Genomic DNA, 16751 nt, shown 5'->3' on the forward strand with positions numbered 1-16751 from the left:
TAATTTGTTCATGCACACGTGCTCTCACTTTTCGTTTGACCGATCAGCAGTGTAACACATGATCAAAATGCTGGTACAGTTCCTGAGTTCCTAAAATGGTTCTTGGTCCCCTGGAAAAAGTTCCTGCAGTGGAAACAGGCTGTAAATGTGAATGAAGGGCTGTCTGCAGTTAAAGTGTTTGAGGAGCAAAAGAAAAGACATAAAATTGGAAAATTGATACTTTCCAGGCCCAGAAAATGACAGATATAGTTCCTAAATCTTGCCAAAGTTTGTCTGTGTTTTTTATTAAGTCAGCCAGGAGGAGTTAAAGAAATGCAGCTGGTCGAAAGAAGTAAGTAAACAAGTAAGATAACTTTATTAACACCTTTCTAGAAAAAACATCACAAAGAGAATCACAATAAGAGGTGAAGCTCTCAAGTCTAAAGAAGTTCTCAGCCCAAAGCCTTGATCAGAAGACCTCAGAGACCTGCTGATGATATAAAGCTGCAATAGCTAATAAAACCTCTGAATTTAATGCTGAGAAAAAAAAATCAAGATTTGTGTTACATAAGACTTTTTAGAGGACGTTGTCTGACTTTGCAGCGGCATTCTGGACCACAAGTGACCAATTCAGAGACGTCTTTCCAAAGGTTTAGAAGTGGTCCCCAGCTGTATGAAAACAAGAAAAAGCTATCGGAGAGAAAAAAAGAAAGAACATTTGGTTACATTTCAACTGGAGTTCTGAGGTACATGTAATAGACTAGTCAGGAAAAAGTCATGCATGAAAAAAAAATCATTAAGAGGCACATGGATTCTAGAGACCCTCCCTTCACATGCCTGCCTTGTTTATAGCATCATCTTTAATGACACAGTCTGTGTTGGCTCCTATGTTTGTAATCAGCATCAGTTGTGTCTCTACTGCATTCAACCTTGCAGTGGCCCCGGGATGAAGCAGACTGGTTTGCATCACGCAGTCTTCGCTTCATTTAAAGCACAAAACGAATTTATAACCCAAACAGCATCATCACTTTATTGCCACAAGAAAAACTAAAAGCTCATCAGCAGCAGCCATGTCTCCCTTTTTCCCCCCTCTAATGCACATTCAGAAAATCCCTCAACTACTCTTTGGACCACTGACCACTGAATCACCACCACTTAAAAGATGGGGTCAGGCTGAGGAAGAGTGGAAATGACCCCGTGGCCATTTTACCCTCCACTGCAATGAAGATGAATCACTTTGCTCTCAGCGAATGGAGGGAGGAAGAGGGAGGGAGGGGAAGGAGGGATGAGAGGACAGTGGTGAGACTCCAGGATGTTTTGGAGTTTGCATGTGCAAGACATAACGGACAGGAAGAGGGCTAACATCATCCTCCACCGGTAATTGAAAGCAGATCGGGTCGCTGACGGTTCCTGCCAGCAACCAAAAAAAGAAAAAGAAGAAGAAACGTCCTTCCTATCCCCCTCACCCCAACCCGCCCGCCCCGCCTCCCCGCCTCCCCTGCCTCCCCTGCCTCCCCTCTTCTCTCTGCAACACTCCGCACTGAGCTCACCCAGAGACGTTCAGTCCTTGTGGCCGGTTCCTGGAAAACAAGAGAGAGGAGTGAGTTTGAGTTTGGATTTTTTTTTTTTTTTCATCCCCCTAGCACAGCTCAGCTGAAAGGCCAGCCGCAGAGCCCCGGACTTGATTATATCCACATGAGTGCAAACATTTGTTTCTAATCCATTTTATATAAGAAACTTCCAGTGGTGCCGGATGAATACACGCCTCGAGTTCCTCTGAAACATTCTCAGATCACGTATCTAGAGATTTGAGTTTTTACAGATTATGCCTCTCGATTTACGTTATATTTACATGTAAATAAATTCAAAGGTCATTTTTAATCCTTTGTTTGTTCTGTGACAAGACATTCTTCCTCTTTTTGACGTCTTTCTTGTTTAACCAGCATTCCTTTTTTTTTTTTTAAATAATCATCTTCCACCGTGCAGTCTGGCTTTAATATTTTCATTTGGCAGCTGTATAACAAGCCCATTTATTCCTCCTTTTAAACGTACTCCTTGTCTCCCTTGAGTTTTTTTGTCTGAGAAGCCCCCCCCCACACCCTCCTTTCAACCCCATCAAAGGGCCAGAGCCTGAGAGGCCCCTTGTAAAGTTCAGAAAACAACAGTAAAAGATAATAACTGGGTCTCGTACAAAAAGGAAGGGAGGGAAGAAGGGGGAAAAACACAGCACAGCGAGTTGTGAGTCAAAACATTGCCTTCTAATTCCACAGACGCTTCATTCGTGACAAAAAGGCACCTTTCAATTAATGTTACTTTGTATTATTATTTCTTACAATGACTCCATTAAGTCTGCAGAGGCTTAAACACAAAAATGCAACAATAAGGAGGAAGATGAGACTTTTGCAGTATTGCACATCTGCTTCCGTGATGTAAAGAGGCAAGTGACTGATTTGTATTCAGATGATTGGCAGGTCGGAGGATGTTGTCGGTAAAGTCAAGAGGCTGGAGGCCTTTAAAGCCCCTAAACCACTAAATCTGGTTTAGATAGCAGGGTTAGATTGCACGTCATCCTAAGCATTTCTTTAATTTACATTCTGTGCCTGAGGGGCAGGGTTTACTTACTTGGCTATATGATATTATATACCATGAAATGATAGGAATTTGTCTTCTACTTCATATTGAAGTTTTGTAGACCAGACACATCGCTTGTGACAACTTGTGATGGCACATTGGGAAGTTCATTATCAGTTGTCTTGTTGTTTGTTGGTGACTAAAACAAGAAGTTTGCATAGTGATGAACATGAGAAAAGAACAGGGAAAAACCTCACTAGCCTCCATCACTATAAAAATCAAACTGTGGAGCATTAAAACTTGCTTGAGTATATTATTGTAACATTTAAACACTTTATTATTTGTTATTTTAAGCTACAGTATACTGTTTACTTACAGTAATGCAGCTGCAAGTAGAGATGTTTTTGAGTTGCTGTTTTTTGTTGGTGCATTCAGGGAAACTCCAGCTTCTGAGACTGAAATGATCGCTGCTGAACATCAACTGTTTTAAACAAAGAAATGACACTGATGTCATCCTGTTGTGTGTGTTTTCTTGCAATTTGTCCTCTGGCATGGTTACAACATAAAGTACAACAGGAGCCAACTACTACAAGGAGTTTGCTCAGTTGTCATGAGACTATAGATATTAAAAAGTTTCTATTTTTTTCAGCACTTATATGGCTTAAAGTTCTGGAACAAACAAGTAATTGGACCTGGAGATGAAATTGTCATGTCAACTTATGTGTCCAAGGTCAATAAGTAACTGTCAAGATCATTATATTTTACTGCGTAAGAACAAATGTGGTCCTTCTGAGATCACTTGAAATTGTGACTTTAAATTCCTGGAAAACTGTTCTTCTCAAAAAACATTAAATCTTCACTGGTGACTTAATGCTGCACTAGCAGATTGATATCTCACTGATTTACTGTGTACTTATGCTCTATAGTCACTTGTAATGTCCCAGTTGACATTTTCGTAGGCAATATATCACATTAAGGAAGTAATGATACAATTTTATGGAACATTGATGCATTTTGATGTCATGACAGCAGCTTGCACCAGCCCTGAGATCCTCCTGTTGGTGCCAAAATGAAAGTTACAAGTTTAGGTTTAACTTTTCATAGTGTTTAGCACTTTACATATCACTGTCAGTGCTCACTTCTGTAGGTTCAGACACAATATCTCTTTTTTTCTCTACAGTGTCTCTCCTGTCTCTGCTCCATTTGAGTTTCCGTGCCTCGTCATTTATCTCTTTATTCGTTTTCTCTTGCTCACCTGTTTCTTCCATTTCTCCGTCTTTAAGCCGGCTCTACAGTTGCTTTTATCTCCACTCTCCCACTCCACTCTTTATTTCATTTAATTCCTCTCTGGGCCTGCAAATGAGCATTCTGCTTCACTTGCCTGCTTCCGGCCTATCTCCTCATCTCTGCAACACTCCTCTTTTCTTTCTCTCCCTTCCTCCCCACCCCTCCCCTCCGTCCGTCCTTTCCTCTCTCTTGCTCAGCACTGTCCATAAATTGTTCGGTATTTACAGTATGTGGCCAGACGCCAGGTTTCCATTAGGTGCTTCGTTCCCCGGAGACGGCGCCGGTGGCCTGGGATGTGTTACCTCTCGATGGAGAGCGGAAAGAAGGGTGGGGGGCTGGGGGTGAGAAAGGGGAAGAGAAGAGAGAGAGAGGAGGAAGTCAAAAAGAAGTGGGAAGGGAGAGAGCCAAGCAGCAGCATTTAAGTGAGACAGCGAGAGATGGTATGATAGTGAGGGGGTCAAGTGAGAGAGGAAAGAAAGAGGGGGAGAGATAAGACAGATAAGAAACGGAGAAATGGTGGAAATAGAAGATAGGAAGGAAGATGAGCACCACGGTTACATACATGTGGTGACTGTAGTAACCTAAATAAGCTTACAACTGAGGTTTGATGTAATTGTTGATTAATCTGTTGACTTGTTTTGATTGTTTAGTCCTTGAAATGACAGAAATGGTGACATCTTCAAATAGCTTTGTTTTTGTCCAATCAACAGTTCAAGACTCAAAGAGATTCAGTTCATAATGATACACAGCAAATTAACAACTACAACCAGAGATAAGGTCTTTTTTATTCCATGCATCTTTGTCAAAATCTGCTGCCTGCATTACCCACAAGACAATTCAGTTTGGTCAGAAATTCAGGTACGCTTTGCTAGTAGCTTAGCCTCGAGCTGCTAGCATCAAGCAGAGATGAGGAGCGGGCCACAGAGGCCCCATGTCTTTCAAACTCCATAGTCCAGGCAAAAAAGAGCAGTAAACAGAAGCAGTGTTTCACTTTAAAGTAATTAAATAAAAAGGTTCCCAAAAAAGGGTCAGGAAGAAGGTGAGAAATCTGATTATTGACCTGCTGTGTGTATACACAGACTTTACAGTGACCAGATTACTCTGAGCTCATTTCTCCCAGTAACCTGGTTTCATGTGTGCATATAAATGTAATCAGAGAGTTAGAGCCAAGTGTGGGGAGAGAAAAAAGCAGTGCAGCAAAGACAGAAAAGAAACAGGAACATTGGGAGAGAGAGCAGATATGGAGGTTGATTTTAAAAAAAGATAAGCAGAGAGAAAAGGATGGGGAGGTTAGAGAAGAGGAGGAAAAAGATATGAAGGGGTCAGAGCTGAAAACGTGAGGAAGGAAGGGAAGAGAGGCTTGGTAATGAAGAAAGGGACAGGAAGGATGAGAGCGAGGGATTTGGATGAGAGTTTCTCCTCCTTATCTGCTCTATCTCCTCCGGTTGTTCACTGCCGGACTCTCTCGCCCCCCCATCCTCCCTCCTTCCATCTGTCAGACAGACAGCCATTGGCTGACTCCCTTTTGTATTGTTCACTCCATCCAGAGTCTCCCTGATTCAACCCGAGCCCTCAGTTCCTCCATCTCCTTCCAAATATGCTTTTATATTTTTCTTCTCTCCACTCCTCTCCCACTCGACCTCCGTCATCCGTCTGGAAGAACTTGCAATTTACTCGGGCGGTCAGAAAGTTAAAAAGGTCCTCCGTGTGGGTTACATGAGAACATCAGTGACATCAGTGTGCAATCAGAGTTTGTTTGGTCTGTTGCATTTATTGCTGGCGATGTGTTTGTGTTTAAGCTGCCACAGATTAGAACTGTATAATACTTCAGAGGAACCAGAGCGAGTTAGAGCTGTACATTAGACCGGTGGTAATCATTTATTAGAACTTGGACACTCATTATTACCCACTTCCAGTGTAACATATATGATGCATTTTGTGTGATTACATGTTATTGTGTGATTGATTAATACCACTGAGCCTGACTCCATTTTACTCAACGCTTTGATTGGACTCCAAACAGGGTTGCTCTCTTCTTCTTCTGCTTCTACTATGTTCTTTTTCATCTTCTTCTACTTTGTCCTCTTTTACTTCTTCCATTGCTACTGCTGCTTTTTTGTTTTACCACTACTTCTATTCTACTACTCTGCTTTCATACATATTGGTATGAAATTGGCCTTAAAAGGCCCTTTAGGTTAAATAAATCTTAGAATACTAGATGCCAAAACCTTATGCTGCGTTTATGTAACTATGTAATTGTTTTACATAGAATGCCAAGGTTTATGAGACGTTGATTTGTCTGCGTGCTTGTCTGCTTCATTAGGCATTTCATCTCATGTATTTTTACATGCATCATGGAGCTTGCCACTGCACTGTAACATAAATGTAAATAAAAATCATTTCTGTCCTCCAACTCATTATAAAACAAAATTAGCTCTTTCTCTTAACATTCCCTTAATTTGCCTTGTCTTCTCCCTCCAGGTCCGCTGGTCAGATGTAGGTGGGATGGAGGAGGTGAAGCTGAAACTGAAGCAGGCCGTGGAGTGGCCTCTGAGGCACCCTGAGGCCTTCACCCGCATGGGCATCCAACCGCCTAAAGGAGTCCTGCTCTATGGGCCCCCAGGATGCTCCAAGACCATGATAGCCAAGGCCCTGGCTAATGAAAGTGGGCTCAACTTTCTGGCTATTAAAGTGAGTTTTCATCATTGAGTCATAATTCCATTTCATCAGAGTGGTATTGCTGTTTTCTTTGTCTAGACAAGATTTTTTGGTGTGCAGTGAATGATGAGTTCTAATCAAAGAGGGCAAAGGGGCAAAGGGTGTTGTTTTCCCCAACCTTTATACATAAATATGAACAAATAATGTGTTACAGGTGTGCCTCTTCATATCATATTCTTGGTTGAATGATCTGGCAAAACACTGCCTATGACTCAGTGAAAAAAAAACAGAATAAGGGAATGGAGCTTATCCAAAAACTTAACTCAAAAAATAGTTCAAGACTTGTGCTGACTTACTGCAGGTTTAGTGATAGCCAACATGTTTTGAGCAAGCTTTTAGAAGTGATGCCATTAGCTTGATGATTGATGATTTGTTGATGCAGTCTTATCCCAGAGTCGAGTACTCGAGTTGCAATTGCCTTTTTTTTTTATTAATAACCATGTAGCCAAAAAGTTGGTTGCTGAAATTACAGTGGTTTTGATTGAAAACATAAGGACTGTAAAAGACAGAATGTACAGATTATTTTCTATTTCAGAATGGCACACAAAAGAGATTGTCATCTACATATTATATACAAGTAACATCAAGTGTGGTTTAATGTGGTTAAAGCGATTCTTTTACTAGTTAATATTGTGCAAAACTGAATTTCGTTCAGCACAGATATTCCTCACATTCTTGCTATCTACAATACGTCTGTGGCACTTTAGTTACTTACCAGTCTAGAGGAAACAGTGCTAGTTCAACATCTAACTGCTATCTATCGGTCTTCAGTGGCAGAAAGCAACAGCAGTGTTTTGCTTCTAGTTCAATCACTTCTTTTATTCTACTGAAGTTTGCATGCTAACCAGCTAGCCCCAGCCTAGCCAACCTATCTCATTACTTTCTGATAGCTAATCACTGTAGCACCTAGTCTGCCCTGAAGAAGTAGCGCTGCTCAGAGGGCATGTTCTAACTATCACCACCACCTGCTCATGTTTGGCGGCAGAGAAAACTTACAAATAGCCCTTTTAAGGTTCACACCCTTACTTTCTGCCCAGCTACATCTAGTTCTCACTGCTTCCTGCGCTAGCACTGACCATTGGCATTGGATTAGATTTGTCCATTAGGAACATAATTCCTTGGTTACTGAGCTGGGTTTGAAAGATGTTTCCTTAATGACCTGAAGGCGGTCTGACTACCCAACTTCCTCTGCAGAGTGCATCTTCGTCTGACCTTCGACCCCCATGTTTGTCCCTTCTCATTCATCACCCCATCCTCTCTGCCACCCCCACTGTCACACTCGCCCCCGCCCATCCAGGCCTGGATGACGGAGATTGATTGATCAGCTTGTTGAATTGTTGATCAGTGAATATTTTGAAAAGCAGTTGCCACGTGAGACAGAAAAGCTTCGACAGAAGCTCTCAAGCCATCGGCAAATACTAGAGTGACTCATTCTTAAATTAGCTTTGTTTATTGTTTTTAGCAGTAAGCTGTTACAGTTTGCACATGGGCAAAGTAGCTACAATTTTCCTTAAATGTTCACAAGCTTATTTTCTTAAACTCTAACGGCTTGAAATCTACACTGTCTGGGCGAGGCATTATATTTCACAAGTGTACGGTAGCTGAAATTTAAAATGCATTCATGCTAGTGTTGGAGACATTATCATTGTTGTTGAATTATGTATTATTATGTATAAAGAGTCGTACTACAGTCTCGTGCAGCAGGTTTTAAGTCATCAGGAAGAGTATCTGTGCTATGAAAAGGGTAAAAAACATCCTGTCCCTCCTGCTGAAAGCTGCTCTCCAGCATCTTCAATAACAGTATCAGGTTTTTCCAGTGCAGCGGTTGCTTTGACATAGATATGTTATCCAGATTTAAATGTGGATACTTTAAGGCTCAGCCTGTTTCCTCTGCGTAAAAAAGCCCTATTATCATCTTGTCAATTTCAGTTTCCTCCCACTGCAGCCACTGAAACACACTCACATCCGCAGATGGATATGAGCACACAAACACACACACATACCAGCTTGTATCTCTACAGTGTCAATGGTTTTAAACTCACCATGTCCAACCTTTGACTCTGCCACGGAGAGAGGAACCTGGGATTAATGAGTCAACCTCCACACTTTACTGCAGGAGACAAAAGGACTGGGAGTTAAGTGTCGTCTCCTTCGTCAGCCCAGGGGTGTTGAAAGGGTGGATTGCTGGGGAGGAAGTTCTTCTGAGGGTTGAGTGGATGTTTATCTGCTTCTGAGTGAAGGAGAGGAAAAGGAGGAAAGGATTAAAAAGTTAAAAGAAGAAGAAGATATGGGTGGTTCAGTTAGTAAAGGTGGTAAGAGGAGTAAAATAAGCGATGGTTGTAGTGCAAGCAGTAGAAGCTGAAGTGCTGGGGGCAGTAATTTTAGAAATCTGAGTCCACAGCACCAGTGTCTTGATGACACTTTCCCATGTTTTGCTTTTGAGAACATACCAAAGATTAGATTTAATTTGCAGTGTAAAAACAGCAGTGGTAGTTATACTGTAACAGCAGCGGTAGTAGCAGTACTAGTACTGCTGTTTTACTTGCAGTGGTGTGGACAGCAGTAGGAGCAATAGTGGTAATGTTGTGATCATACAATCACACAGTGAGAAATTTCTTTATCCGTCAGGTGAACCACGTGTTACACACAAACATAAACCAGTACACAATTTACAGTGAGCGCTGAAACAGCGCTGTGCAATTATACACACACAACCTGCTGTCCTTCTTCTCACACTGCGTTATATCATCTCCAAAAGCCACAGAGCAACAGTTGCTTATTCACGGTCTCTCACATTGTTAGTTCTCAGTTTACAAAACGATTTACAAACACACTTCCATCAGATGATACTTCCCAGAACATAACCAGGATTAGTCATGGAGCCTTGATGGTGATGGTGATTATTTATCGATGCTCGAAATCAGATACTTAAAATTGAACCTCAGACATCCTTGTTAGGGATCTGTCAGTTCACCAACTGATTCTGCAATTAAAACAAAACCTAGCACTCTGCCTTGATTATTAATTAATATAATGCAGTGCCTAAACATTTCAAGTTGTCAGCTTGTCAAATTATAGACCAAATCTTAACACTTCAATACTGTTAAAACATTTTCTTTCAGGGGCCAGAATTACTGAGCAAGTATGTTGGAGAGTCTGAAAGAGCTGTGAGAGAGGTAAGTACATTTAACTTCCCTTTACCTGATTATCACAATCACATGGTTTACAATAGTTTGTCAACACTGTCCTTATGTAAAACAGAAAGTTATGCGAACTGACATTCTTTCCTGATGAGTTCATCCTTACCAAACTGAAGACTTTTTGATTGTAGCAGCCTGAATATTTTTAGTCATTGATATAATGGACGGATGAGCTGAGATGTGATGTATGACACTAATGAGTGTTATGTATTTCCTGTGTATGTTTGTACGCACTTCTGGCTGAGAATGATTCATTGGTCCTGTTAAAGATTCGTCCTGTTTTCCTCTTCTCTATTGTTGCTGACGCTGCTTGCAGGTGTTTCGGAAGGCGAGGGCTGTGGCTCCCTCAATCGTCTTCTTTGATGAGATCGATGCTCTTGCCAGTGAAAGAGGAAGGTACACCATGTTCTTTTTCTTAATGCCATAGAAAGAGGCCTGGAATTAGGGAAAAAAATAGATGCCAAGCAACGACAAAAATAATGTCGACGACAGTTCCTTCCCACGTGATGAACATGCATTTCCTCCCTCATAGTTCCTTGGGTAATTGTTCACTGTTCACCACTGCTACTGTCCAGTGTTTACTATTTTCAGTGCTTTGGTCATTCATTGTCTGGAGATGACAAATGCACAGTCATCGCTGCGGTCTGCTTTAATTTCCCGGCCGTAGCCTCTGTCCCCACACGTCTCACAAAGATTCACTTATGAATGGATGGAGCAAACATCCCAAAAAGTCTGCATGACTGCACTATCAAAGCCAGCCACTCAGTTCCCATGGTGTCCTCTTGGACTTTTGCGGCTTTTCGCCACTGGCGAACACAGAACGCAGTCTTGTCTGCAGACGCTTTAGTGGGATGGCACTGGGAACATCTGTGGCTTAAAGGAAAGAGGACGGGGGGGCGGACAGAGGACACAGATCGGAGGCACACAAACACTTCATTGTGCCCTTCCACGGCAGATGGGGAAGGCCAAATATGCAGCATGCTTCCTGGTAAACCAGTCGATGAAACTAAATGTTGCAGGAAGGAGCACAGAGAGGCCAGCGGGCCGTCCTTATAACTTTTCTATGTGGGCTCTCAATGAGATGCTTCAAATGCTACGTAGCGTCTAAGACATAAGATATTTAGACATTTTTGTTAACGTGCCCCTGATCTTGAAAAACAGTTTGTGTTAAATGAAAATGTAAATATCTGACTATTCTATACTATTCCATTTCATCTTTTCTTACTAGAACCGCAAACACTCATTAAATTTGAAAATATTTTCCTTCAAGACAAAAAGATTTTGTGAATCCCAACAAGTCAAATTCAGTATCAATAATATATGATATGATATTGTACAGTATTGATTCAATACATTGATATTGACAACCCTAAAAAAATTAATTTAATTTTTTGTTGATTTTCCAAGATAGGATGTTTTGTAATTGGGCAAAAGCAGCAGTCCACTTTTCCAGCCGTCTTGTCACTGTTTTTCTACCTTTATGTTTCATCCAATTATCTCTCCCAAACTACTGAGCTAGATAAGCCAGGCCATTCAGTAGACAGCACTTTAGAGCATGCATTTCCCAGAGGATCCTGGAACACTGCACTTTGATGTTCAGTGCAGTCTAGACTCATTTCCAGTGTACTGGATACAACTGTATTTCAGCTTGTCTTCATCAATCAGTTTTTTGCCAGTGGGACTGTTGAGTTCACTCTGCTTTTACAGTATGATTTAGCTTCCCCCTCCTTATCTTGATGTTCAATTTTGTGAATGTACCAACTCTGGACCCGCATCCCACCCCACCCCACCCCCTGATGCAGCTGCAGCCAGTGCTCACTAATAACGCAGTACAGCATGAGAGTTTGTCAGCTCTGTGTGATGGACGTGGGGCTGGGCTTGTGCCTCTAGGCCACTCACCTTTTTTTTCAAAAAATGCACTTAGCACTGATCTATAAAGGATATTTATTGGTCTTCACTTCCTGCCATGTTTAATCAATGAAGTGGCTCACACACCCCGGCAAGAATTCAAAACTGTTGACACAACCAGACAGCCTCTGCTGTATAGCATTTTTTTTTTTTCCCCCGTCGAGGCAGGAGATGAGAAGCACCTGTAAATCTGTCAGCCTACCTGCCATGAGTCCAAACTGGTGGAATGAAATGAGGAAGACAGGAAAAAAGGAGTCAGGAAGAGTGAGAGAGTAGAGAAGACAAATACAAACAAAGAAGGAGTGACTGAATGGAAAATAAACTGATTGAAGTCCTGACAGAGAACAGAGGGAGGAGAAGTGAAGATAATTATAATAATAAGAGAAAAGAAAACAGATCATTGGAATTGAAAAAAAAAACAATAAATGAACAAGAGTAAAATGTTTCATTCAAAGGCAGATATACTTTCTCTCAGCCTTCCTCTTCATTTCTCCCTCCCTTGCTCGTTGTGTCTCTGTCACTCACCCTCATCCCACCTTCCTTCATTTTATCCATCTACATCTTCTTTCCCCTCTTTTTCTTTTCCTCTCATCCTCTCTCCTGTCATCTCTCCATCTATTGCTCACTCTCTCCCCCACTTTCTCTCACCACTTTTATTCTTTCTTTCACCCACATTTTTTCACCACATTCTCTCTCTCTCTCTCATACCTCTTCTTTCTCTCCAGTTCACCGCTCTGTCCTGCTTTTCCCAATCCTCTTCCCTTCTTCCATTTCGCTCCACTATCTCCCCCTCACCCAAACTTTCTCTCTCTGTCCCCCTCCCTCTCTCTCTCCCTTCATATCTCAGTGACAGAGCTCCTTTGTGTTCCTCTGCGGCCTTGTCTCTGCTAATGACGTCTGGCACTTCCGCTGGCCCTGTCAACAGAGACTGTGTGTGTGTGTGTTTGAGCTGGGAAGGGTGGCTGTCTGCACCGCGCTATGGAAAATAACCACCTTGTAATGCAGCGTCTAACACAGTGATGAGTGTCTTAAAGGACAGAGCTAGTAATACTCTATATTATATTTTTCCTACTGTCAGCAAATGCTATAAAAAGCTTTAATGGTGTAGCCAAGGCCTGATATAGCTGTGTCACACTGTTGTCCAAAAACTATTAAAAACACATCAGTAAATGACGCTGGTGCACTGTCCCTTCATTACCATGGGGCGCTGGGTTTATTTCGTGTCTCTCACACACCATCCTGCTGCAGCAGTCATCCAGGTCATGGTTAGAAAGGAAGGGTTGAATCAAGGGCAACTGGTCTTGGCTTTAGATACCTGAATATGTTTCTCCTCTCACCCAAAAGAGGGACTCCCTCAGTTCTGACTAATGGGGAGACCCAGGTTGTTATTAAGGCCATTTATGCCACTTGATTAGTTCTCATGGCCTCCAGAAGTCCAGTTGCCCTTAATTCAGTTGCCCTTCGTGGCTAACCATGATCAACTATTCCACATTATGTGAAATGATGAATTTGATGAAACCTAGGAGAGATGACCATTTCCAAACTTTGCCAGACTGGCAGAACAGAGGCGCTACTTTTACAAGGCCAAACGAGGTGATATCTTTAAAAGGGACTGCTTTATTTGAGATGGATGTCCTGTTTTCTCTTGCCTTTTTTGAGTTCTGTTCAGTAGGATGTTGTTGGCATGGAAGCTCACTTTTGCTGCCAAAGCTGAAAGAAGAAGAAGAATTGTGCTAATGACAGAACCTGCTAATGGAGTGTCACAGAAACTATGCACAAGTTTCTTAGAAGTATTCGATAACTGGACAATTTTCCGTATTATGCAACACTGCTAATATCAGTGACAAATGTGAAAGGTTTAAGGCATGTGTTGTATTGGACTCCTGAGAGCAGGAAGCAGATTTAGTATCATTCATCCACTCATTCATCCATCATACATTCATCTCCATTATTACTATCTTATTTCCATTATTCCATTTCTTTGTTCTTTTCGTATTTCTTCTTTTTCCTTTACATTACGTGACGTCCTTCCTCCCATCTTTCCATTATCTATCTGCAATTCATCACTTTACACCATCAATAATTCCCTTTTTCCAAGTTTCTGACTGATTTGGATATATCCCTTTCCCTCTCCAACATCCATCCTTAGATTCAATCATCCATTCCACACATCAATCTCATCTCTCTTTCTCTCTCTTTCCATCCTCTCCTCTCATCTGTCTTGTGTTCTCATGCACCCCATCAGCTCCTCGGGCTCCGGCGGTGTAGGCGACCGGGTCCTGGCTCAGCTCCTGACAGAGATGGACGGCGTCGAGCAGCTCCGAGACGTCACTGTGCTGGCCGCCACCAACCGGCCGGACATGATCGATAAGGTAAACAGATGCCAGCTCTCTGTCTTTCCCTCTCCTTCCTCCTCTTTGGTCTGTGATTGATAAGGCTGGGGAGATGTTGTGTGGGTGTCTCCCTTGTCTCCTCCACTGCCTCCCTTCCTCTGTTGTACATGATTGATAAGGTTAAAGGTTTGCTTGCTCCGTTCTGTCTTCTTCAACTCTCTCCTGTTTGTTTGGATTCTGTCACTGTGTTGTTTTAGTGCAGCTGAATTTAATACTAGCAGAATTTTTACACCATGTTTGGCATTTATACGAAGCATGCTTGGACTGATTTAGCTCCATCCTGGAACTTGTACTCTGTTATTTTAGTTTGTTTAGCTAAACAGGCACCAAATAATTTCCTGTCCATTCTGTTCAAATGTGGGGTTCATCATGACTGAAAAATAATTTCTTTCATAATGTTAATGGATATAAGGATATGGACAGGCCAAACTGAATGCAAACATGGTGATCACTGAGCAGGTTACTGTGCTGACGATAGCATTTAGATTAAAGCACTGCTGTGCCAACTTTGAATTGGCGCTGAACTGCTTTTGCCATGACAAATTCAGTTGAACATATAGTCGCATCATATCAATATTTTAAGCTTAACCGCTCACTAATCTGCATCAGGGTCCTTCAGTATTTGGAGCAAGTAACTCATGAAAAGTAAGGACACCTGTTATTCAGTGTGTGTGATTCATTCAATAAACATTTCACATCTGCAGCGATTCGTCTCATTTTCAGGTCCTAGCCACAGGTTGTGAGCATTAATAAGGCTCAAGCCATGCCAGTGCACATCTGCAACAGAGTAATCATTTCACCTCTGACTCAGTCAATTTAAACACATAGGTGGGAGGAAAAGGTTTGCCTCTTCTTCCGCTCCATGACAAATTTAGGAAAACGGAGCTCTCACTATCTGTGCTCCTCCATTTTCTATTTTTCTACCCTTTTATCTCCCTGTCTTCCTCTTCCCATCCACAAAAGCTTTCTTTGGTCTCTTATCCACCCATCTCCGTTCTAATGAAATTTCCTGAGTGCTGATCAAAGACGGAGTCTGTGCCTTGTCAAAAAGGACACAGGAAAGGAGAATGTCGCGGCGCTCCTTAAGCTCCTGCTCAGGCAGCCGTCTGTCTCTGTCTTTCTTCCACTTTTTTTGCTGTTGGGTCTCCTCCTCTACTTAGTTTAAAAACACCTACTAGTAATGCTCTAAGGAAGTGTTTTGTTCTAAAATACCACATAAACTTGTGGAGTGAGTCAAAATTGGTACAAAAATTTTCAACTTTGTAGTTTGTCGCTTGGTTATATTTTCATATTTTCCTTATGTGTTCATCTCCATACATTTGCCATAATCCTACTCTTTCAGCTCTTCCATCCAAACATCATTTTCTATTCACTTACTTTCTTTTTAGACATAATAATCATGTATCTCAACTGCGAATAGAGCATGAAAGAGTCTGTTTTATGTAAACTGGTAACTGCTCACTGCAAATCCATCAGCACTTGGAGATACTCCTCAGAGAAATCCTCCACATACAAATTTTGGGTAACCCCCTCCCCATTTCTAGCCCACTTGTGGAGAATTGATCCATCGCTGCGGTGGAGGAATGACAGCAACTTCCTCCACCTCTGCAACTGGTTGCCGTTTCATTTCAAACTCCATTAGGGGAATGGCATAGAGGCAGCCGGAGTGTGGGTTTGTGTGTGTGTATATCTGAGAGGGGAAAAAGATGCATTAAGAGAAAAAGAGGGAGAGAAAGAAACTCTATTAACAGTAGGTAGGGGGTCAAGCCCCTGGGTGGACAGATGGGAAACCCCAGGCGTCCTTCCACAAGCTGGCCTCCCTCTCAGGAAGTGGTCTCCCGGGCAGCTGAGAAATCAGATTACCCCGTCCTGCCTACACCCCCTACTGTGTGTGTGTGTGTGCATGTGTGTGCGTGTGCGTGTGTGTGCGTGTGTGTGTGTGTGTGTGTGTGTGTGTGTGTGTGGTTGTTTAGTAAGGTTCAAGTCATTTGAATGAAGAAGCTATGAGCTACACTGGGAACGGAAGCTGCCAAATGGACAGATAAGCACCCCACCACCACCACCCCTTACTGTTTTAGCACCCATACCCTCCTTTACCGCCCCTTCACCACCACCAACACCAACTGTCAGTTCACACCGGAGATGGCCGGGCATTTCCATACCAATAGCAGGATATGATGGGACAAATGAAGATTAATGGGATGCTCGGGTGTCAATGAAGTCATTGTCGGCTCCTGATGGAGCAGAGGAGGCTTCCAGGGGCCTCAGCTGTTTGATGGACAGAGTGGGAGGGATGGAGAGAGGGGAGAAAGTGGATTTATTTGAAAGGAGCAGGCCTGCTGTCCATCTTTCAACCACAGCTACAGAATAGTGTAGATTTCCGTTCTTTTATCAAGCTGTTTGTCTAAGTCAGAGGGTTGTTTTGACTTGGACAGAATGTGTTTTTATTTAATAAACTAAGAGGTCAAATTCTAGAAAGTATAAATGACAGTATGACTGAGCATTTCAGTCGTTCAGTTGGCCAAATCTAAATTCCTAGTTTACCCTAGTTTCTTTATAGGGAGCAGCTTGTTTGCTCATCTGATTTTGACCTAACCATATTAAGTAATGCCGAAAGCTTAACTTTTATAACTAAGACATCCTGTCACACACATAAAGTCACGCACATAAAGTCCTCCAACTTCCTCTTGCCTTT

The 16751-nt window shown here is 42.2% G+C and overlaps 1 protein-coding gene and 1 long non-coding RNA gene across 3 annotated transcripts in view; one reads left to right on the forward strand and one right to left on the reverse strand.

The window, feature by feature from the left end:
* Positions 1-16751, forward strand: part of spata5 (spermatogenesis associated 5) — a 97400-nt gene that overhangs the window by 18033 nt on the left and 62616 nt on the right. Inside the window, exons 12-15 of the mRNA XM_018703023.1 lie at positions 6319-6528; positions 9678-9731; positions 10072-10151; positions 13909-14035. Coding sequence (XP_018558539.1) covers positions 6319-6528; positions 9678-9731; positions 10072-10151; positions 13909-14035 — 471 coding nt within the window. The remainder of the gene's footprint in view (positions 1-6318; positions 6529-9677; positions 9732-10071; positions 10152-13908; positions 14036-16751) is intronic.
* On the reverse strand, positions 333-13894 carry LOC108901526 (uncharacterized). 2 transcript variants are annotated; one of them, XR_007813716.1, is made up of 5 exons: positions 12372-13894; positions 8598-8785; positions 2927-3031; positions 1530-1559; positions 333-669 (listed from the first exon to the last, which is right to left on the reverse strand). It is a non-coding gene; the product is annotated as an uncharacterized LOC108901526 (long non-coding RNA). The 2 variants fall into 2 exon arrangements; XR_007813717.1 differs by lacking the exon at positions 12372-13894 and adding an exon at positions 9990-10072.

The sequence above is a fragment of the Lates calcarifer genome, linkage group LG8, assembly GCF_001640805.2.
Source record: "Lates calcarifer isolate ASB-BC8 linkage group LG8, TLL_Latcal_v3, whole genome shotgun sequence".
Classification (NCBI taxonomy): Eukaryota; Metazoa; Chordata; class Actinopteri; family Centropomidae; genus Lates; species Lates calcarifer.